Source organism: Lygodium microphyllum, chromosome 4 (genome assembly GCF_053477565.2).
Source record: "Lygodium microphyllum isolate KBCC chromosome 4, Lygodium_microphyllum_v1.1.10, whole genome shotgun sequence".
NCBI lineage: Eukaryota > Viridiplantae > Streptophyta > Polypodiopsida > Schizaeales > Lygodiaceae > Lygodium > Lygodium microphyllum.
The window spans coordinates 75,290,787-75,315,378 of record NC_141138.1 but is presented as its reverse complement, the minus strand read 5'-3'; the positions used below and the strand labels follow the sequence as shown (position 1 = coordinate 75,315,378).

The window sequence follows — 24,592 nt, the reverse complement described above, 5'->3', positions numbered from 1 at the left end:
AACTGGCAATGAACAAATTATGGACATGCTCGATTATCCTTCCTTTTAGTAAGCTTTATGCAGAACATCTTGAATGCAGCCAAGCAATCTATTGCTAGATTCTGATTGCCAAGTTAAACTGGCAGACTTTGGCCTCGCACGCTCTGTAAGTCTTGGTGCATTAATTAGCTTATAAATTCTATCCAGATTTAAGGTTACATATTATTGCTTCTGTTATGTAATAGATGTTACTGAGTTTACTTAAGACTGACATTTGGAACACGTTTGTGAGTGGACATTAGATTGCTCAATTGAAAGACGATACAGGTCAAAGTCCAATTTTGACAGATTATGTTGCAACTCGCTGGTAGAGTGCAATGTTCTCAGCTATTTCTGGGTTTTGCAGTGTTACATGACATGGAGACTTATGCAAAATTATTTTTAAAAGGATTTTCTAAAAATCTCATTTCAAAACCCACCACCCACGATCACTTGTGAGCACTTCAAGGTGGTTTATTAAACTTTGAGATGTTGACTGCATGTGATGGTTCGTGACCCCTTTTAGTAAGCAGAACTTTAATGTAATGCTTTTCTTTCATAGCAAGTAAAGTTTTTCCTTTTTTAGACTTTAGAAATACAGCCCACATGTTTATTTAGAATCTATCTAACAAATTGCTGAAGTCTTAAACCAAGAAAGGAACATCGCCAGTGCTTGACAACCAATTAAGTTTCCGGAAGTTCCAAGCTTTAACAAAGTGTGGACATTTATTAGAAGTAGATGTAAATATCAGTTTTGTAAGCATTTTTAGTATAAATTGGGGAAGTTTATGGCATGAGTAACAAATGGTGGCAAAGTCTTCTAGTAGGTGTGTGGGTCTTCAATGATGTTCCACCATTAAATTGTAAGATGTGAGATTATAATATATCCAAATATTGACCACCTCATGAGATACCAAACGGTGACATAGAACTCACCCAAGGATAGCCATGTGGCATGATTAAGTTAGTCCAAGGACAACGTGTAGTATTGAAAAGTAGCAACTTAATTGTACGCACCTAAACATATCATCCACTCACAAATTGCTAGCCATGTCTTCCACCTTACAAGGTAGTAGTGCTCATCCATCCATTTCAAGTCACAAGATAGTAAGTAGGTAGTTCTTAAACTTTGACCAACTTTTTGTTGAATCACAAGGCCACTGGGTCTTGCTTTCCATTTAAGACGCAGTCTCCATAAGCCAATGAAATCAATGGTCTTACTTCAAGTTGATCCTAAATCAATGATTCTTCAGGATCCTTGCCATGAAAGAAAATTGAAATGAAAAGGATCGTGAGTGTGCCAATGAGAAGACAATCCAAGGTGCAACATCACAAATACATCTTCGATATCCTAACAAAGGATAATACTGGGCTGGAAAGTTGATAAATAAACTCTCTTTCCCCCTTATCTCAACATGCTTTGTCCATCCATTGCCCTTCAGCATAATTAGCCATGTCTTGTGTTTATATGCAGCTTCTTTTTGAAATCTCTAGTCAAAAAGTTCATTTGTAATGAAAATTTGAATTCAGTCCAAGTCCTCCCATCCCTTTTAGAGGGGGGGGGATATTGATGATGCAGCTGTGGATTTCCTGGCCCTTTGTGTTTCAAAGGGGTATTCCCAAGATTATGATGAGTTTCCTCAAGATTGTAATCTTCTATGGGCCTTTCATCCCTTGCTACTTGCATACCCTTCTGATGGCCCTTGTTCCCTATTGTTTTCTTTTGGTAGGTTACGGTGCCTTCGATAGCTCCTTGCTATCATCTCTCAATTGGGTTAGAGGCTTGGACCGACCATCCTCGATTGGAGTTTTTGGAGTGATCCGTTCAAGGCCTCTCCATTTCCATTGGCCTATGGTAGCCACTTGCTGGATTGGGCTTTCATTTGGAGAGGGGATCTTGCTTCTTGGTTGGCATCCTTCATTGATGGACTTCATCAGTACTGGCATTCTCATTGCTTTGCATAGATCATATGGCATTTGGGTTTGTGACACTTGTAGAGCCACATTGGAGATCTCATGAGGACTTGGTTTTTTCATAGAACCTCGGTGAGGTAACTTGGATGCCATATAGTGATACTTTAGAGTAGCACTTGGCACCATTATTTTTCAGCATCAATTGGAAGTTCCTTTATTTGATTGTGGTAAGACTCTTGCTAGAAGGAAGTGTTGTGGTTGCTAATTAGGCATGGTATGCCATTTCTTGCTAGGCTTCTCCACATCATTCATTGGTGAGATGAAATACCTCATCATGAATTTTATTTGGTCAAGAGGAAATGTGAGCCAAGCCAAGGTGAAGCTAGCTTAGGGTATCATCATCTAGCGTAAATCCAAAGATGGCTTGGTATCATAGACCTATGGAAGAAGCTAATGCTATGGAGATTAGAGTCCATTACACCTTCTTTTCAAGGACCAAGGAAGCCTAGCATATATTGGATTTGTTAGGAGATGGGAAGATCTTGGGGGGGTACTTCAGGTCAAATTTGCAGCTGGCATTATTTGAGCTTGGAGATTAGTATTGTATAGCCCCCACTAGCTAGCCTGACTACATCTGAAGAGAAGATGAGCAAGCTCTTCTATTTTACCATCACTTTAGGTCAGAGTCCATCTATATTCTAGGGCAAATGACTCATCCTTCCTAGCGGAGGTTCTCCACTGGTACAGTGGGAGAGTGGCTGTGCTCTTTTGAATTCAATGGATGCTTCCTATGCTTCAGGATCGTGGTGCTATGGAACACACTATCGTACTGTTGCAGACTGCAAACTCTCCAGCTAAACATAAGAGGCCTTAAAACCTCAGTAGCAAGGGCTGTGATAGAGATGGTGATGGATGAAAGGAGTGCCCTGCAGGTGAAGTTCAAATACAGACACCTCTTAGATGTGGAGTGGTCTCTTGCTAAAGGAAAAACCCTACTGGGGATGGCTGCAACTGGCACAGAGTGAGCTTTCACCTTTCATAATGTAGGATGGAAGAGTACTAGAGAGGATCTGAATTAGTCAAGAGTTCACAAGCTTCTCTCCTTTAGAGCATCAGAGTAGTGGCTCACTCTGATAGGACATACACAGACATAGATCTGGATGACAGCTTTAGACGTCTGAAGATCTCATTCCTCCTTTGGTTAGTAGCATACCTGGCTTCGTTGTTGGTACATGGCTTGGGTATGGTAGGTTGTGAGTAGCTTGTATTAGATTCAGAGAGATAGAGCTAGTGCTTATGGAATTGTCCCAGGGCCTAGGAGGTGTGGAGGAGATGGCTTGGATATGGTAGGTTGTGAGTAGCTTGTATTAGATACAGAGAGAGAGAGCTAGTGCTTATGGAATTGTCCTAGGGTCTGGCGTGGTGGTTGGTACATGGCTTGGATATGGCAGGTTGAGAGTAGCTTGTATTAGATACAAAGTTGGTCTTCCATGATACAATTGTGACTATTACAGGGACTTGGGGACAATAGCTTGAATTGTATTAGACTTTTTCTTGTATCCTTTGGTGTATTATTGAAGTCCTGTATAGGGTTTATCTTGTTTTTTGGCCTCAGTTATGCTGTCTTATTAATCGATTTCTCTCATCTTGTGAAAGAAAGGAAGGCACTGAATACTTGTGTTCTACTGTCTGTAACAACTTTTCATATAGAAATTTGCAAATGCAGGTACCGAGCCCCTGAGATCCTTCTTGGTTCAACAAAGTATGGTAAACCACACAATGATACTGTGCTACACGGTTTCAATCACATATGCCTATTAAATTTCTTTTTGTCCTCAACCATTCAAGAAGTGCATCATATCAACAGCGCGATTTTGAAAGACAAGAACATGAATATCTGAAGAATCGATCTGTAAACAAACAGCAAATTTAAGACCATGTTGGCTCACATTTTTTATAAATCTCAAATAGATATACGTTTGGAGTTGACATGTGGTCAAGTGGCTGTATTTTGGGTGAACTTTTGAATGGAAAGCCTATATTTCCAGGTAAACCATTCTGTTTCACCTTTTCCCAACTGATTTTGGTAATTACTATTTTGAGTGGTGTGCCCTTTGTTGTCAAATAAAGCTTCTAAGGCATACAATGCTGTTAGATTATATTGCTCATTAAGGTAAATTTCTGTTGTCTGCCTTGGACCTTCTCCCTGTCCAGTTCCAGTTTGTTGCTTGCCTTTATGTTTCTGAAATTTTTTCTGTCACACACTTGTGTTCAACAAAGGAAGTTGATTGTATTAAAGAACAATTATGTGAAGCAAATGGATAGTCTTACCCCAATAAAAGACATTCTTTGACATACTGACTTATGATGGGTTGCTAAACTATAAGATTGTGGCATTTTTTTGGTCTCTATTTTGTTCAGGGACATCAACAATGAATCAAATTGAGAGAGTTCTAGACTTGCTTGGGAAACCAGATCTGGTACTTTTTCACATCATTAAATTTTCAGATGCCAAACTTATGCTAAACAACTAAGTTTTGCAAGTTAATTGGAAGACAGTTCGAAAGATAAATTGTGGTTGATTTTTTCTGATTGTTATGATAATGCGACGAAGGAAGACATAGCAGCTTTAGAATCTCCATTTGCAGCAACCATGCTTGAAAACATGAACTGTGGTAGCGCAAGGTAGTTGTGATCTTTTAGCCATTCTATAAATAAGTGTGATGAATAATGACACATTTAATGTAGGCTAATTAAAGGATTTTTGGGTTCTCAGAAGAACACTGAGGTCTAGAGGCTTTTATCAATCAAGCAATATAAAACTAGCTGGCATTTAATGTCTTGTTATTTATCACATTTAATGTAAGGGTTTTTGAGTTCTTAGAAACACACTGAGGTTTAGGCCTTTATCAATCAACCAAAACCTAGTAGGCATTTAGTTTCTGGAGCTTACCCTTGTTGAGATGACAAGCTCAACACATGTGGACATTGATGATGGACCGCCTGGTTAGATGGGTCCACACGTCTACACTTAGCACGTCGGTGGTCATTATGACTCTCACATGGCCACTGACTCACTACTTATTATATTCAGGTTGTTACACCTATTTACAGCTGGCATAGTTATAGCGCCAGTCGACTAGTGTAGTCGGTTATGCATTGTTTGACTTAGTAGGCGCCTTTCCTTTTATGTTGTATCTTATCTATACTTTGTGTACATTGTAAAGAGTGTGGAAGAAGAAGAAAAAACCAGCAAGAAAACGTTTTGGCCTCCATCTCTCTTCTTGTCTCTTGAGTGAGCTTCTCCTTGTGCATTCTGTGTGTGTTCGGCGCATCATCTTGAGCAATCCCCTCCACCACGCGATTCTTGACATGGTATCAGAGCCGCACCACTGAGAGAGGCTGATTTCGAATGTTGAAGCAAAGGGGAAGAAGCAAGGTTCGAGCAAGCAAGCACGGGTAAGAAGCTCTCCCATCCTTCCACTCTTTCTCTTGGATAGTGCCTGTGGAGGTACCGGAAGCAGGGCAGAGCAAAAATCTCAGATTGCAGTGAGATTTGGTGTGCGCGAAGAGCACTGTATATTCTGCAGATAAGCCCTTTCGGGCTTGCCCACAGTTATTTTGGGCATTTGAGGCCGTTTCAGGGCCCGTTTTAGAGTCGCAAGTTGCGGACAGCAGTCTCAGGGTATACTGTGACTTCAGCTGTATCGACCGACAGTGAGTGCGCAGGTTACAGATTTCAGATCTGTAAGATTAAAGGTGTTTACCAGTGAGTAAACACGAGGTTTATCTGCAAACAGGTTGCAGATTGCATGTATTGTTGAGCAGACAGTGAAAAAGGCTGTCTAGTGTATTGCTGTGCACTACAGGTCGAGGATTGCAGAAGATTTGCTTGCTGTTTGGTATTATTCTTGTGATAAAGGCAGAGAACAGTGGAAGCCCCATCATTGAGAAGCTTGACAAGAACAACTACCCTTCATGGAAGTTCCGTGTCACGAACTTTCTTATTGGAAAAGGCCTCTACGAGTTCGTTTCAGGTGAAGAAAAGGAGCCGGAGGTGAGTGATCCTCCAACTGCAGAAGAGATAAAGGCACGAAAGGAATGGAATGCAAAAGACAAGAAAGTCATGTATTGGTTGTCTGCAGTAATTGACAATAATATGTTGGGACACATTAGAAATGTAGAGAATGCATATGCAGCTTGGACCATACTTGAAAGTATGTTTTCTGTAAATACAAAGGCACGAAAGATTCAACTCAAGCAAGAGTTGAATACATTGAAGAAAGGGAAGATGTCTATCAATGAATATGCATTGAAGGTAAGGAGCATTGCAGATGCATTGGCAGCGATTGATGCAATGCCCGATGATGATGATTTGGTGTCGTCTACCTTGGGTGGACTTAACAATGAAAAGGCTTGGAAGTCTTTTGTAACTTCCGTATATGTCAGAAAGCCATTTCCAGATTTTGATGAGTTGGTCTCTCTAATGATCACTGAAGAAATCAACATGCAGAGTGAGACATCTGAAAGAAGTGGTGAACAGGTCCAGGCTTTCTACTCCAGTTCAGGAAGGGGACGTGGCAGGTTCTCTTCAAGAGGCCGTGGTACAAGACGTGGTAGTGACAACCAGCAAAACAGATTGAATCAGCAATTTGGCGATATGCAGGTTTCAGGAGGTCGTGGTAACTTTAGAGGCAGGGGGAGCTTTAGAGGAAGAGGTGGATGGCAGAACAGAGGTTCTAACAACTCTGGTATTGTGTGCCACTACTGTGGCAAAACAGGTCATATTGCAGCCCAATGTTATGCTAAGAGAGATGATATCCGCAGTGGTAAGTTGCAGCAAGGAAACTATGCATCGTCTTCACGACAGAATGAAGATAAAAATGAATGTTTGTTCGTTATGTAATATATGCTGAATGCTGTTACAGGAAAGAGAACACATGAAGATGTTTGGTATGTTGATTCAGGTGCATCCAATCATATGACCAGCCATGCAGAATGGTTTGGAGAGATGCAGGATTTGCAGAATGCAGGTTATGTGCAGACGGGTGATGACTCATGCCACCCAATTTCACACATTGGAAAAGTTCCCTTGTCCTTGCATGATGGTAAGACAAAGAGTCTTTCAGATGTATTGCATGTGCCATCTATTACAAAGAACTTGGTGTCAGTCGGTCAAATGGTAGAGCAAGGGCTGCAAGTCAGATTTAATGCAAAGGGCTGCTTTGTAGAAGACTTCAATGACAAGTGTAGGTTGGTAGCAAAGGGAAGTAGAGTTGGACGTATGTTTACTCTAGATGCCGGAATTCCTACTATGAATGCTGCTATGTATGCCAAAGGAAAAGGTGTTGTTGCAGACATTGAAATTTGGCACAAACGCATTGGACATGCAAATGTACAAAGGCTGAAACTAATGCAGTGCAAAGGGTTGGTTACAGGTTTGCCTATATTTAGAGTTGCAGAATTTCAGAAGGTATGTGAAGCATGTCAATTTGGTAAGCAGGCAAGGCAACCTTTTTCACATGATAGAGATGTAAGCAGAAATATTCTTGATGTTGTACATACAGACATTTGGGGGCCTACACAAAATGTATCTCTTGGAGGCAGTTCATACTTTGTCACATTCATTGATGATTGTTCTAGAAAGCTGTGGGTATATTTTATGAAGGAAAAGAGTGAAGCGTTTGAGCACTTTAGAACTTTCAAGGCTGCAGTTGAAAGAGAAACAGGCTTGAAAGTAAAGTGCCTAAGGTCAGATGGAGGGGGAGAGTACCTCTCAAATGAGTTCAGTGATTTTCTGAGGTCTCATGGGATAAAGAGACAGTTCACATGCAGGTATACCCCACAGCAAAATGGGGTTGCAGAAAGGAAAAACAGACATATTGCAGAAGTTGCACGCGCCTTGATGGCTGAAAAGAATATGCCTAAGCATTTTTGGTCTGAGGCTGTTCATACTGCTGTTTATATTATGAACAGAACCCCCACAGCTGCAGTTCATGGTATGACCCCCGAAGAATGTTTTACAGGTAAGAAGCCTGATGTTTCACACTTGAAAGTATTTGGCTGCATTGCGTATGTTCATGTGCTAGATGAGTTGCGGAAGAAACTGAATCCAAAGGCTGAAAAGTGTGTCTTTATTGGATACTCTTTAGAGCAGAAAGGGTATCGCTGTTACAACCCTGTCACATGTAAGTTCAGAGTGAGCAGGGATGTCATCTTTGATGAAATGAGCAGCTAGTATGCATCTAGTGGTGATGCATTGGATGTTGATGATGATCATGACACTCATGTGCAGGCTGAAAAGCAAGAATCACGGACTCTTAGTGGACCAGAGACATCATCTAGTAGTCCTTGGTCTGGGAGACTAAGGAGTACCTCTAGATCTTCAGGTGCATCTAGTAGCACTACAGGTAAAGACAAAGGAAAGAATAGAGTGTCAGAAGGCATTGATGCAGTTCTTGATGGAGACTCCAGTGGCTCAGAGAGCTTAGATGATGAGCTTGGCATTCCTTCAGTGAGAACTCCAGGTGTGCAGAGAGCACGGGCTGATGCAAAGACTCCATTGAGTGATCCAGTGGTACGCAGGTCTAGCAGGGTGAGATACCCTGTTAAAAGATTTGGTTTTGAAGGTTATGCAGCTCACCATTATGCTTATATGGTGAAACTAGTTGAGGATGTTGAGCCTACATGTTTTGAGGAGGCTGTTGGTCATGCTCATTGGGATGCAGCAATGGATGAGGAGATGGCTACATTAGAGGCTAATAAGACTTGGGATCTAGTATCATTGCCAAAGGGAAAGAAAGCTATTGGATGTAAGTGGGTTTATAAGATTAAGCACAATGCAGATGGTTCTATTAGCAGGTACAAAGCTAGGCTGGTTGCAAAAGGCTATGCCCAAATATATGGCATAGATTATGATGAAACCTTCAGTCCAGTTGCTAGGATGGCAACTATCAGATGTGTGATTGCTTTGGCAGCAGCCAAAGGTTGGAGGTTGCAGCAAATGGATGTAAAGAATGCCTTCTTGCATGGTGATTTGCAGGAAGAAGTGTATATGGATCAGCTAGCAGGTTATGAAGATTTAGAGCATCCCACGTATGTGTGCAGATTGAAGAAGGCACTCTATGGGCTCAAGCAAGCACCTAGAGCATGGTCTGACAAGATTAGAGAGTATCTTGTCAATATTGGTTTTTTTATGTTTTTGATGTTGATCACTCACTTTATGTGAGAAAAGGAGATGCAGGTTTGGTCATCATAGTCATCTATGTGGATGACTTGATTATTACAGGTGATAGTGATAGTGGGATTGCTGAAGTCAAGGGTTGTTTGAAGATGAAGTTTGAGATGAAGGATCTAGGTGAGCTAAGGTACTTCCTTGGCATTGAGGTGGTCAGATGTGATGATGGTATATGGCTGTCCCAAAGACAGTATGGCTTGGATATGTTGTCCAAGTATGGTATGACAGCATGCAAACCACTTTCAGTCCCGTTGGAGCAGAATGTAAAGCTGAGTGCTGATGTTGGGGATGAGATAGAAGACCCTACTATGTTCAGGAGGATAGTGGGGAGTTTGATTTACATGACTATTACAAGGCCAGACTTGAGCTACGCTGTTGGTCTTGTGAGTTAATTTATGCAAGTACCTAGAAAACCACACTTGGATGCAGTGAGACGCATATTGAGATATGTCAAGTCCACATTACATTATGGACTTTTCTATGAGGCAGGTACAGATGTACATGTGTTTGGATACACAGATGCAGATTGGGTTGGTAGTATGTCGGATAGAAGATTTACCAGCGGATACATGTTCTCTCTTGGTAGTGCAGCAGTTGCTTGGAGCAGCAAAAAGCAATCTACAGTTGCTTTGTCGAGTACAGAGGCTGAGTATAGAGGTGCTGCTGTTGCAGCATGTGAGGTAGTATGGCTGCAAAAGTTATTGGCTGATTTGGATGTGCAGGTGGAAGGTCCAGTTGTCATTTATTGTGACAACATGAGCAGTATACAGTTGGCTAGAAACCCTGTGTTCCATGCCAGGACAAAACATATTGAGGTACACTACCACTTTGTGAGAGAGAAGGTACTAGCAGGTGAGATTGACTTGGTGTATGTCAGCACACAGGATCAGATAGCTGACATCTTCACGAAGGCATTGGGTACAGAGAAGCTTCAAAAGTTTCGAAGCTTACTTGGAGTTGCAGAGATGCAGTTGAGCTTGAGGGGGAGTGTTGAGATGGCAAGCTCAACACATGTGGACATTGATGATGGACCGCCTGGTTAGATGGGTCCACACGTCTACACTTAGCACGTCGGTGGTCATTATGACTCTCACATGGCCACTGACTCACTACTTATTATATTCAGGTTGTTACACCTATTTACAGCTGGCATAGTTATAGCGCCAGTCGACTAGTGTAGTTGGTTATGCATTGTTTGACTTAGTAGGCGCCTTTCCTTTTATGTTGTATCTTATCTATACTTTGTGTACATTGTATTGAGTGTGGAAGAAGAAGAAAAAATCAGCAAGAAAACGTTTTGGCCTCCATCTCTCTTCTTGTCTCTTGAGTGAGTTTCTCCTTATGCATTCTGTGTGTGTTCGGCGCATCATCTTGAGCAACCCCCTCCACCACGCGATTCTTGACAACCCTTCCTCGATTTATAGACTTCTATGCATCTGATGCTTTGAATTCTTGATGGAAGTGGGGTTCTATTATGGCAATTTGATGTGCTAGGACTTTGGCCAATACAGCTGCAACAGATAATTATATTAGGACTGCTTTTCACAGGGAAAATGTTCCTTTTTACCAAGTCGTTAAACTTGAGAGTGACCTCTCTTTTGTGGCATTTTCCCAAAGACTCTATGCATTCATGAAAGGTCTTGTCAATGCCCGATTTAGTGCTTTTCATTCCATCCCACCATCCACCCATGTAGACTTCTACCTTTTGTCTTTGTTCCTCTAATGTGGCATTCACAAACTGTGCCTTGCTTGTGGCAGCCTTTTGTTTTCTCAGTACCTCAAGTCACCTTGAAGTTTCTTGACTTCCTTTGGAGCCTTTTGGGCTATCGCTGCCCCATATGTTGAGTTCCTTCGCCATGTTTGTTTAAATTTTAATAATTTTCTTTCACCTCTTGGGCATGGTCTCCATGATTTTCTTTTCATCCTACTTGAGGAAACCAATATACTTTTTTGTGTTTTTCCATCTCATCCTTCAATTCCTTGATGGCTTTCCTCTCTCTTAGACTTTTATGAGGTGAAATATACCCACAACTTGTCATACATATTCTCCTTCCATGCTTTGCATTTTGTTTACATGTCTTCCTTCATTTGTTGTAGCACTTTGTTGCACATCATATTCATCATTTGTTTCACGCTCTTTTGTATCATTTGCAAATAAAAAACATGATGATATTGAGTATTGAGTAAGCTTTAATGGGTGAGTGACAAAGCATGAAAGCATGAAGACAATCAACCAACAACAACACTACTAACCAATGGAAGAAATATAAGTAAAGATAACTAGTGCTACAATGCATGGAAGCCAAGGCATAGAGAAGCTTGAGAAAGTCATATCCTTGCATTGAAGTTTGGACAAATACATTATTATGGGTTTCTTGGTTGTACATCTTCCTTGCCATGCTCATGAAATTGCCATCTCTACTTGAGTGTGCACTAGGCCACATATCTATGAAACCCAAACCAACCGCCGCTGCCCCCCAACCACCACCCACAACCCCCCCCCTCTCCCCCCCCCCTTTGCGCACCCTCAGCCAAACATCCCATGATGCCTGAAACTCCCTCGTAGATGATCAAGCTCACCTTCTTGGTCATAGACTCTAGGGCTTTTTTTTTTGCAAGTAAAATGTGGTTGATTATATTACTCAAAAAAACTGATTACAACACAATGCTCATGCTCAACATACTAGCTGGAGCTGATGCAAAGTCACCGATACATCATGTATACAAGCCTCTCAAGGCGGTCTGGGGGGGATGGGGGCAAGAAGCCATTGGAGGGGGGGGGTGTATCGCCAACTGGGGTTGCCTGCCTGCATCACGAAGAACAGACCCTGGCCGCCCCAAGTACGCATGAAGTGACCACAGAGCTGCTGACGAGCCTTGGACTTGCCCTACACCTGATCCCATCGGCCGCAGAGGGAGTGGATGATGGAGGTCTAGATCTCTGCTAAGGTCGCATGTGCTGAAAGTCTCTCTCCCTCGAAAGCCTCCTGACACCGCGCCTTCCATATATGCCCCATCCAATAAGACTCCCTATGATCTCCCATACCTCCGAGCGGTCTGTTGTGGGCTCTAGTACCTAGCGGATGGGTAGAGCCTCCAGACTGACCACTGCGCACGACCCTGCCTCGATCATGAATATCGTGTCCTGCATCCCGGCCTCATACAAAAGGTGACGGCTCTGGCAGATTGCTTGCCAACAGAAAGCTCCCCATGAGATACACCCAAGGCTGGGTGCTATACGGAGAAGGATGTGGCATGCTCCTCTCCACACGAGTTGCACCTCCTCACATGACCAAAGGAAGTGCTTTGGGGTTTCCAAAGGCTGCTGTGTGCAGCGCTTACAACCTCCCTCCTGCATCTGGGCAAGCCAGCTTCCCACTGCCAAGCCTTCATGCGCCACCAGCCATAAAAAGTAGGACACCCTCCTCGGCCTCCAACTATCTCATAGGCGGCGCCAGAAGGTCCGTCGGAAGGGCTCCATGATGCTGTGCTCCGCCCAGTCTCTGCTGCGTGACGGGGCCCAGTCCATATCCTCCTGCATCAGTACATGTCTGCCAATCCTGGCAGTGTACTCTAGGAACCTGGGTGGCTTCTTAGCGACGGCAGAGGTCGGCCATAGCCAATCTCCTGGATTCCACTCCAACTCATCAAGTGGTCTGCCCTCCTAGATCCAAAGGCGCCACTCCCTGAGCTCCTTCCAGAAAACATAGGGGTCCAATCGACATGTCTTCCCTTGAAGGCCCACCACCCGAATCCTCCTCCACGAAAGGGTGGCAATCCCCTCATCCTACTGCTCTCTATCAAGGGCTAGGCGTCCCCCCTCCCGAACGGCGAAGAAAGTTCCCTGCGGGACGCCGCCCACTCTACCTGCCACTAAAGGGGGATGCTTGCTGGTGAAAACCTAGCTGCCCATAACTCCCCGGGCTTTATCGGCTCTCGTATCGGGGAAGCAAGCCACTCTGAAGGTATTGCTGCGTCTGTCTCCCTTCTCCTCAACTCTACTCCTCTCTGGCAGCCTGATACTTGCTGCAACACCTCCTCGTCCGCCATCCTGTACAACTCCCGCTATGTCCTGACGGTACGAGTCGGGCCGGGACTAGATGTGGGAATGCTCACCTATCTGTGCCCCTTCTTGATCTTTGACCTGGGGGTTCCAGATCACCAGCTCATGGTCTATCTCCTCCTGGTAGCCTGGGGGGCTCTGGATCAGGGCCTTGCGGAGACCTTGCCACATGTGGAGTAAGCTGTGAAGGAAAGGTGATCCGGGAGGGGTGATCTGGGCTGATGTGAAGATCCATCTCAGGAACGGCCTCCACTCGCCGCCAAGCCTCGGTCTGCAGTCCTGAAGGCCCTCCTACAATAAGACCTTCCATGTCTGCCCACCTGGTGTGAGACCGCGGACAACTAGCTTGCCCAAGAGGGTCATACTCTGATACTCTGGGTCTATGATCCCAAGCCCTTTCTTTGACCTATGTCGTATGATGGTTGCCCACGCCACCTTGGCCTTGGAATCCTTGGAACCATCAGACCCAAACCAAAGGAAATTCCGCACTAGGTGGTGAAGCTGCACTACGCATGATGAGGAGAAGCACCAATACGAGGCAATGTACCAGGCCGTCGCTAGGAGGACCTAGTTGACCACTAGGGCTCTTCCGGCTAGTGAGAGGCGAGCCGTGCTCTAGTAAGTTAGTTTCCTCCGAATAGAATCAAGGACAAGAAGAAACTGCTGGGCAAGGGTGATGTCGAGTCCCACTTGGAACCCTAGGTACCAGACGGTCTGCCCTCTGCTCACCCATCTAAATCCTAGGTGGACGCTCCACTCTGTGCTAGAGTCCGGGTCTATGAGGAAACCAACCGACTTTCACCAGTTGATTTTTGCTCCTGCAGCAGAACAAAACACGTCAAGAGCTAGCCTCACTCTCTCCAGCATCAACTCATCGTCCTCTATGTAGAGGGTTGTATCATCTGCGTACTTTGAGTCTAACAACTCAGTCTCCTCTCTCATTGGAAGTCAGAGGCTGCGTAATCCGCTCACACGTGACCCGAGGAAGTGAGACATCGCCTCTGCGAAGAGGAGAAACAAGTAAGGGGCTAGGGGGCAGCCCTGTTGAACTGATCTCTCTAGACGAAACTCCTCCCCTCTTGTTCCGCCTATGAGAACCCTGTTGGTGGCCGATCTGTAAAGGGCCGAGACCCCAAGAATCCAAACCTAGGGAAATCCCATCCTCACCATGGTGTCCTCTAGGAAATCCCAGTCCACCATGTCATAAGCTTTCTTGAAATCCAAGAGTAGTACGGCTAGTCTCTGCCCACTGTGCTGAGCCCACTCTGTCGCCTCAAAGAAGGTAAATACATTGTCTAGGATGCTCCTATCCTGGACAAAGCTTGTCTGTGTGTCATGGATAATATCTGGAAGTACGGGGCGAAGTCGCCTACCAATCATTTTTGCCAGTGCCTTATAGACCACTGACAATAAGGTGATCGGTCTCCATTGGGAAAGCTCCAACCGGTCTCCCCCTTTGGGGAGAAGATTGATAAGGCCTGCCGAGAGACTCCTTGGCATCTGTCCTGAAGTAAAAATCTCTTGGAAGGCCATCAATAGGGGGTCCTTTACCACTTCCCAGTAGGTAGTGAAGAAGGCCCTAGAGAGGCCATCCTCCCTCCGGCATTTCTGCCCATCCTGTGTATGAAAAGCCTTCTCCAGTTCCTTCTCTGTGAAGGGGGCAAGGAGGGAGCATCCCATCTCCTCTGTGACGGGGGACGGGATGTGATCCCATACCTGCTCTCTACATCTTTGTCCTCTAGTTGAAACTGCCTCCTGCTGGAAGAAGCGCGTGTAATAGTCCGTGGCAATCTCCATCACCTCATCTGGGCTAGAACGAGTCCTCCTATACTGATCCCGAAGGCTATGTATCTGCTCTCCTGTGGTGCAAGGTTGGTGTACTTGGAAAAACTCCTTGCACATCATATCCCCCTTCTGCGCCCAGAAGGCTGCTGAGGTTTGGAAAGAAAACTCTGAGCGCTTGTTCTCTAGGCCAGCAATGACTGCACGCGCGTGCACCTCCTGTGCGTGGAGGGTGGGATTCCCTGGTGCCTCCTGTAATAATCTCTGCGTGGCTGCAAGGTCCTGCGAGAGGGCTCTCTCCTCCTCCCAGCTCTGCTGCCTAACCTGTATGGTTGCCTCTTGGGAGATTTTGCTCGACTCTGCTAGGACCTTTGCAACCTCCATTGCAATTCGGTCCCTTCTGCTCCACTCTCTAGTCCAAATCTGCTTAATCTATCTCGTCACCTTCTTCCTCCTATAAATCGAGTCAGGGATCCGATAGGATCGTGTGTCTAGGACGGATGCTGGGGGGTCAAGTGTCAGGAGAACCGGGCAATGATCGGACAACGTGGTGCCTACCAATTGCTCAATCTGGCCTCCATGAGAGCCTCTCCACTCTCCCACATAAAACCTATCCAACCTCTCCAGCAGGGCTCCATCTAGCCGCTTGTATCCCCAGGTGAAGTTCAACGACCTCTCCCTCCTGTGGAAGGCAGGGTCTCTCCAGGCATCGCGTGCTCCAACTGCCAGCAAGAAGACCTCCCATGCCTCCTGCTCCTCCCCAGCCATGCCCTGGTAGATTCTGCCTCTGCCTTGCTGGTCCTCCAGAGCCCCTAGATTGTTGAAGTCTCCTCCAACGATCCAGGAGTTCACCTCTAGGAGTCCATCCGAGATCTCCACCCAGAACCTATTGCGTGCCTAACCTCCGTAGAGGCATAGACATTGAGGACTCCAAGGCATGAGTCCCCGATATCCAGTCTGACCCATAGAACCTTCCCTGCTACTATTGTCCCGTGGTCTCGTACACAGGCGGTGAGACTCAGGCCAATAGAGGTGCAAACGCCTCCACTCCTGCCGTGGGCACCTATGGCGTGCTCCCAGTAAGTATGCGAGCTGCCCGGAAGCACCTTCCCTACCCGCTGGGCCTAGATGGGGGTGAACTTGTGCTCCTGTAGAAGTAAGATGTCGATCCGTCCGGCCAAGGCAGGCTGTAGCTCCTGCCGAACAATCAACTTCCTGGAGCCATGTGCCCCATTGTAGTGAAGGCTGTTCACGTTCCAGGATGCTAGATGTAAGCTCATGGAGGAACCTGTGACTGACCGAACAAGCATCTGTTCGGTGTGGAGGCTGCATATGAGGAGGAGAAAATGTGAGGCATGCAAGTACGCTTTGCCGCCGGTTTGGACGGCGAACTCTAATCCCCCACGATGGCCCTCGGCCAGACCATAGAGGTGATAGATGCTCCAGGTGGTACTATCAGTGCATTTATCAGCCATGTTGAGAGTCGTGACTCGTTGCACTGGTAGAAGCGGGCTGTTTGTGCCAGGGCCACTCGATCACGTCCCTTGGAGCTCTCCACTGTGGAGGGGCTCGAAAGATAATGCTCAAGTGTGGGACCTCGGCACGAGTCCACTAGTTAATGTCCATCATGCACCCAGGCTACTGCTGTGCGAACAATGCTAATCCTTCATCTTCCATCCACTAGGAGATGTGATCCACCACCTGACTCTTCAACTCCTCCTCTATCTGTGTTGTTGTCCACTCCCCTAAGTGGGAGGACTGAAGAAAAAAGGAGTAGTTTGGTCCATACGGTGGTGCTAGTAGATGGGGCAAGTGCTAGTAGATGGGGCAAGTGCTAGTAGATGGGCCTTGCCCCTCCTTGACTTACGAACCACGAATATCCCCACCTCTAGAGGTAGTGGGAACTCTCTGCGCTCCGTAACTCTCAGGTAGGACCATGGGCCACTGCGGAAAAATTCTTGTGGCATTAGTTGTGTCTGTCTCGGAAAGGTGTGCCGGGTGGCAGGGGCGAATGAGCTGATGGCTGTATGGGAGGGGGAGGACTGCTGGTGCGAGGAGGAAGTGGGTGTGTGTGGCTCATCGCCTCCTGCGGGAGGATGGGGGGGTGAGGTTGGGAGGGACCACCTGAATCGGGTGCGGATCGGGGGGGGGGGATGAGGATCCAAGGATGGACAAAGATGCATGGCGAGTGTGGGGGGGGACTGGTGGCCCTGTAAACGGGGTTGCTGTGGGCCATGGTTAGTAGGGGGGGGGGGTGTGTGGGGGCTATGGAAACTTAGGCGAAGTAGTCTGTGGTGCGGGTGGTGGATGTGGGGGGTTGCGGTCCTGCCAGGTGGGACGGGCAGGGGGGGACTGTAGAGTGCTCTGTCAAGGGGGCGTGGCTTCCCCCCTGCTCCCTGCTAACGAGGCTGGTTCTGAGGAGCTGGCTGTGCTCCCCCCTGCCGTCGCTCTCTGTCGTCTCTGGACCCGTGTGAAGCCATCAACATCCACCTGCGGGCTCGACGGTGGAGCCGCCTTGGCACTGAAACGCGTACAAACTGCTGCCTGATGCCCAAAATCGTGGCAACGCAAGCACTACCCTGGTTGTCTAGTCACAATGACCTGCTGCCTGAAGGAGTGCTCTCCTGCCTCAATCTCTAGGAACTGTGGGATGTTCTTGACCTCTTTCACAGCCACCCGTACCTTGGGGACTCCTGCCCGCTGTCACTGCATGCGCAAAAGATGCGGGAAGGACAGTGTCGAAGAGCCGACCAAAGTCTTCCACCAATTGGCGATACTCTATTGCCAGGCCGGGGAAAAGAAGGGTGACCTATTGTGGAGTGCAAATGCTTCCACAGTAAAGCCGCTGTATCAAGGGACCATGTATATGACCCCCTTCGTGGACGCATATGGTGAACTGGCGAGTACTCGCGAGCTGCGTCTGCCGAATTGAGCCGGACCATGAAGATCCCTTGGCCCATTAGGACTGCCTCCACGATCTGCGTTGTGCCGATGCACAGCGTGGAGTGAAGCCAGTCTCGAAGCTGGGCCCTGGCTGGGGAATGTCCTACTACCTGACCATAAATTGCTGTTTCCTTTAGCTACAGCTCCTTAGCTCGGATGGCTAAGAGCTGCTCCTCAGAGAGGACGACGCGCAAGGTGTTTGACTGGGGGGCACTCGCTGAGTGCGCTGGCGTCAAACCAGAGGTTTCCATTGCGCATCCCTTCTGCGAGGACTAACAATCACGTCGTGGTGCTACCTAAGGGGGGAAAGTTGCTGCAGATCGAGGGAGCAACTTGGAGAGTGGGGGATCAATGGCAAGGGGGGAGACCGCTTCTGTTTTGACGCACCGTGGACACCGAAGAATCTAGAGGCGCGATCAGACGGGGCGGAGGGAAATCAGCCGGAGCGATGGGGCGCAAACGAACTGGGGGATGGGCGTGATCCGACAGAGCGGGGGGAGCATACGACATGACGGGTGCCGAGCAGTCTCTTCTTCAGATTAGTATGGTCTTGTTTCTAGACTCTAGGGCTTAAGTGGCTCTTCCCCGAGCTTGGTACCGGCAGCGTGTTGAGCCAATTTCCATTGCAATGGCTGATGTCCCATACCATCTGGCATCAGCCCGTCCCATCCCAGTGTGTGGATGGAGCTGCCTAGTGTGTCTAGAATCCAAGCGTGAATCTCACAAGAGATATTAGTGCTAATGACCGTGAGTCCTACTATAAGAATCCTTAACTGCCTAGCCCTCGGTTGCATTTACACTACAAGACCCCTAACCATCCCAACTTTTAAGACACATTCACACTGTTAACCAAATGGTGAGTGGTTCATGGTCAATGCTGTCGTCACCCATCTAGGATGTCCAAGAATGTAACAGTGGCTTATTCCTTTGGCTACTCAAGGTACTATGACTGATGATGAGAAGTTTCCAAAATCCCCCTTGCCTTGATGCATGCTCATGCTACACTAAATGGGGATAGTTTTAGATGGATATAAATACTGGTCCCATATGGACTCAGGTTGTGCATTCACCTTTGTTTGGAATATTGCAAGACTATGGAGGCATGCATACTGACACTGTAGAATCTAGATGGCAGCTATAAATGCAGCCTAGAAGTGATTTAAATAAAATGTACCTGGTTTGACTAGTCCATACATACAGCGGAAGGCAATATGCCTTAATACTTGTGCCATAGTGATGTCAATGCATGACATATAGTTGTACATGCATACTAGGTACAGAAGCTGCTATCCGTTCATTTTGTACTCATCATATTCATTATTTTTGTATCACAAAGTGTACTTCTGTATCTGTTTCAGGTCTTTCCGAAAATCATTCCCAACTGCTTCTCCTGAAGCGGAGGATTTATTGCGCAGACTGCTGCACTTCAATCCTCACAAAAGACTAACAGCAGAGGTTTTTTCCTCAGTTTTATATCTAAGTTGATACGATTTTTTAAAGGGTGAGAATTGTTGACTGCCTAGGAAGCCTTGTTACGTTCCTGTCCTACAATAACAAGTGAGCAATATGACCACAGGAGAGTCTACTAATGGTCTCTTAGGCATTATTCTGGATTCTCGTAACTCTGCTGCTATAAGGAAAGTTTCAGAAATTCAGAGGGCTTGCAACATCGTTGGTGCAAGTTTTGAGCAATTTTTGTTTTGTGACCGTAGGAAGCTCTACAACATCCTTATCTTGCTCAATTTCACAACCCTGTTGATGAGCCAGTCTGCAATCGCGTGATTCGAATTCCAATAGATGATAACACAAAGTAAGTGAAAATTTGTTCTGCAAACCATGGAGAAGTTATGATGCTCTCGAAGGTTAAAGAAAAGTAACCAACGTATCACAGCTCAAATATAGTTCAGAGCAAGCAACATATAGTGGCATTCAAAAAATATTGAAAACATCACTTTTTGAAGTGAGAAAATAATACCCAATATCCTTTGCAACGTGATTTAATTAGCACACATAATGTTGAAAATGTGATTCCCGTGAAGCATGTTAGTATAAGGTCTGCTACTGTGTGATGTGAGCTCAGCTGGTAAGAATTTGGTTGTTTGCCATGTATGATGTTGAATATTTAAGCATGTTCATTGTTCTGCAAGTATAGCAAGAGCATGTCATCACCTCACAGATAGTTTAAAATGATCCATGGTTGAAAGATCCAGAAGCATGTGGTTAAAAAGAACTGATTTGCATCACAACTAACACTGTACTCATAACAGCAGCCTTCCCATCTAACCCCAGAAGCAATACTATGAAATTCACAGATTCACAATACAAGAGTATCGCGAGCGGCTGTATGCTGAAATAGTACGTCGGAAAAAGGAAATCCGAAGGAAATTGAGGGAGAAAGAACGACTAGAAAAAGATTCTTCAAGGCAGTCTCGGCGCTCCAAATATCGTTCAAGTGGAAACACCTAGCGAGCTTCAGCTGCATTTATTTCCAAACAATGACTTGTTTTCGATGAGCTTGGATAAAATGATCCAAGACCAAGACAATGCAAGCCAACATGGTTGAGATGTTATGTACCATGCTCCTGGAGCTCGAAGGGCACATACCTCTGCAGCCTTCATTGTGTCAGGAGCAGAATTTAAAAGAGCATCATCCTGTCATATCCTTGACCTGTGTTGCTCGGTTTAGAAACTCATGAATGTACTCTCTCTCTCTCTCTCTGTCTCTCTTTCTGTGGAGAAGATTGAGCTACTTGAAATATTTACTAAGGGCCTTTTGGGCAACAAAGTGGACTCGAAAACTTCAACAAGATTGCATCAGCTTAAATAGATGTACCTATGAGTCGTGTACATGAAGGTGGCGACATGCACAACTCACAGCAAGTGTAAACATGTAAACAATGTAAATGTGTATGTGTGCACATATACACCTCAAACAATGGAGGCCTCACTATTGTATCATGTAGCGTAGCAACCATAGCATGGGCACACAATCCCACAAAATCTAGTGTATAGCATTTTATCCTAAGATTAAGAAAAAAACCACAAATGTTTAAAGATATGTTTTAGATTCCACATGCTCCAATCATCTTATTGGACATCTCTCCTTGATGTGCAACTTCCAAAGTTCTCTCTTTTGCTTATAACTTCAAGTAATAATTATATTTCCATAATGAAAGAGTGCATTGTTGGCTCCCCCATCATTAATGTCACTAAAGAACATTGCTCTTCTGCTATTTGTGGGGGAGTTTTGTACACCCCTATTGCTCTGGTGGATCAAAACCTAGGTTGTCTTGCTACCTAAACCTAAGGGGCTTTACTAAATGGGCTAACTTGTGGGACTATTCCTACCTTAGTTGGAAGTATGCACGCTTGATTGCCAACATCTTAATCTCATTGGGATGCAATCCCAATGGCTAGAATAGGTATTGCTTAATAGGAGAGACGATTGACCTATAACAGTAGTCCACAACCTGTGTGAGTTCTTCTAGTCATTGATTGGTCCAAATGGTAAAACACTATGGGAAGTTGGGAAGTCTAAAGGCTTAACAATGGCATCATCGGCCACTGCCATGAAGGTCCATGACAAATGGAGGAAAGACTGTCCCTTCACATCCATAGCCACAAGGAAGAGAAGATTCAAAAATGTATGGAAGGCTATTCCATCCTTTACATTCAATGTCTCCAAATGGAGACTCATGTTGAAGTCATTGCCCTTGCGTGCTCGTCTAAGATTGAAGGTTTAGATTAGTCCCTTATGTCCTATATACAAGAGATCGGAGGAGATTGAAAAGCACCTCTTTTGGAATTGCATGCATATTGTTGGGGTGTGGAAAAAAGTTAAACTATGGCTCAATAGAGCCAACCTTAAGTTTAATTTGGATTCTTTGTGGCCTTCTTTGCATGTCCAAGCACACTAGATGACTCCTCATGGTGGCTAATCTCCTTGGTATCAATTGTCACACTTTGTTATGGTATAGGAGGAATGAAATGGCCTTTGGCAAGAACTGCAAATTACCTAGCTTCAGTTTGAAAGCAATAAGCTTTGGATTTTCAAGCTCTTTTGTAAAAGGCTACGGAATTTGGGTTAGCACCTAGTTGGACCTTGTGTGTTCTATCTATTATCATTTTCATCTCAATGATTGCATCATTGAAAAAACATCGCTCTTGGTGCCACAAAAACATCAATGCTAGCACTTTAACATGCCTCAATTGATGAACATGGGTAGCTTGAGGCTCAATATCTTGTGCATTGAGAGGGGCAATATTGAGCATTGATCCATTGTTGAGTTTGTGAGGCTTATCAAGATGGTGCTTCCGCAAGGTTTTTTGTCCATTCTTGAAATGGTTTTGAAGCAATACTCCCTTTTGTGTGCATGTGCATATACACATGATGATTATTGGTCCCTTCTCTAACTAACTTTGGAAATGGGCAGTTCCATATAATTTTACAATTTTAGGGAAGTAAAGAGCCCCAACCTTCTATTATGTACTCCGCTTCAAGCATCTCCATTGCATATTAGGCATCTCAAATTATGTGCCAACTTGTCATGAAAAATGTCTTTCTTTTGCTTCTCTCTCGTCTCTTGTCATGTTTAAGATAAATTAAGCTCGCTCTCTCTCTCTCTCTCTCTCTCTCTCTCTCTCTCTCTCAATCAATCAATCAAAGCTATGGATGTACAAAATATAAAAAAGAGAGCTACAACCATGAGAGATCACTATTGCCAATTCTTTCTCATGAATCTATACAATGGGTTTCTCTTGCATGTTTGCAATTGATGATGGCACATAACTTTTACCCCACACGTCACTATACACCATATAGTAAACATCTAAAGCATTGGATCATCCTTCTTGATATTAACATGCATACATTGTTCTTAGAACACAAACTTATCTACATAAGATCCATATTACTCACAGATGTGTATAGACTAACATTCCACTTGATTTGAAATAATCACCTCGTTTGAAAAAGAGAATATATTCTATAATAATCATGTCCAAAGCATAAAAAATAATGTAAAGAGGCAATATAATATTAGTTCATGATACCTTTTATTTATATAGGTATCCTACTTGCAAATCTTAAGGTACTTGCATTTCTAAAAGAGATCGAGATCGCAAAATATGAGGTGTGTGCAACTTATAGATCTTATTTGAGTTTTGATGTGAAGTTGTATATGATTCGTGACTCATGATTAGCTTCAACAATTTAATCTATTATAACAAATAAATCCTAGAGAAATGCTTGTTGTCTTAACGATGGATTTTGCAACAATGCAAAAAAGAAAATTGTCATGTTGCTCCCAAAATTCTTCAATGTCTAATTATTTATGCAAACATTGAACAATGGTTTCCAAATGGTGGATTTAAAGGAGGTCATAAACTTATCCTTTTTTTTTCTCTCAACCAAAAATTGGGGGAGGTGGCTCGTAGGGAGTTGTTCATACGGTCATGCTAAGGAGCCATAACTCTTCTTTAGGATACTATGCACGATCTAAGGGGCCCTTGGGTTGAAAGGGTAGTGATCAAGGGGATTTTGTTGCAAATCAATGCACCATTAGGAGGCATGAAAGGGGAGCTACTATTCAAGATTATCCATTGCATCTTGGCTTATGTACTCTAGCTCTAATGCCTCCCTCAATGGTCATGATGCCACACTTATCTAAAATGCATTCTCTCTATAGTTGGAGTAGTTGCACTTATGGAGATACATTAGTATCAAACCACACACACACACACACAATGCATGCGCATATGCAAGGGCACATGCGTGTGCACACACAAATGATAAAATTTTACAAAGCTCATATTGTGGAATCACAACAATGATATCATCAAACAAAGGTACTCTTGCTCTCGAAAAAGTTCTACAAGGTTCATCTTGTGGAATGACATACAATGATATTGCCAAACAAACGTGTGCATAGAGAGAGAGAGAGAGAGAGAGAGAGAGAGAGAGAGAGAGAGAGAGAGAGAGAGAGAGAGAGAGAGAGAGAGAGAGAGAGAGAGAGAGAGAGAGAGAGAGAGAGAGAGAGAGAGAGGAGGAAACGAGTTTTTTACTTGATAGGAACAATTTGAAGAGGCCTTAAGGCATTTCCACCTTTCTATGTTTGAAGATGCCTTAAGTCATTTCCACAATTCTATGTTTTGAACCTTTTGTTGGATTTAGACTTAAAATTTGGGAATGTTGAGCTAATGTAGCACAACCTAGAAATCCAAATTTTTACTCATTTAGACCACACACACACCCCCCTCCCCCCCAACTGGGTAAATGGTGAACATGCATTGGGGGGGAGGGGGTGTGCTTACAAAAGCATAAAAAGCATTTGATAAGGTTTCAACATTGAATATAGCCAAGCCTGTCAAATTGGATTGAATTTACAAAAGAGTTTAGCAAACATACCAAACAAAAGTGAAAAGTGGAGAGACATATGAAAAGACTAGAGGCAGCAAGAAGTCTTGCCTCATTATAGAAATGAAGGGAGCTTAAAGCTATATGTATCAATGAAAGCCATAAACCAAGAAAGCAAAGGGACATACCTCACAATATTGATGCACCTGTTCTAGAACAAGTCATCTCATAGTTCTTTTGACATATCACAAGAGTAAACGACTAAAGGTCTATTGAGAAA

At 44.7% G+C, this 24,592-nt stretch overlaps 1 protein-coding gene across 3 annotated transcripts in view; it reads left to right on the top strand.

Annotated features, from left to right (window-relative positions):
• LOC148037189 (uncharacterized) overlaps nt 1-21,024 on the top strand; it is a 59,903-nt gene extending 38,879 nt beyond the window's left edge. For 2 of the 3 annotated variants that reach the window (XM_087676110.1, XM_087676111.1), the window contains exons 7-15: nt 80-145; nt 282-346; nt 3,659-3,694; nt 3,904-3,980; nt 4,354-4,412; nt 4,547-4,617; nt 19,316-19,412; nt 19,670-19,767; nt 20,270-21,024. In XM_087676110.1, coding sequence (XP_087532236.1) covers nt 80-145; nt 282-346; nt 3,659-3,694; nt 3,904-3,980; nt 4,354-4,412; nt 4,547-4,617; nt 19,316-19,412; nt 19,670-19,767; nt 20,270-20,423 — 723 coding nt within the window. In that variant the 3' untranslated portion in view covers nt 20,424-21,024. Of the gene's footprint in view, nt 1-79; nt 146-281; nt 347-3,658; nt 3,695-3,903; nt 3,981-4,353; nt 4,413-4,546; nt 4,618-19,315; nt 19,459-19,669; nt 19,768-20,269 lie in introns of all 3 variants that reach the window. The other variant, XR_015690600.1, reaches the window with a different exon arrangement.
• The last annotated feature ends 3,568 nt before the right edge of the window (nt 21,025-24,592 follow it).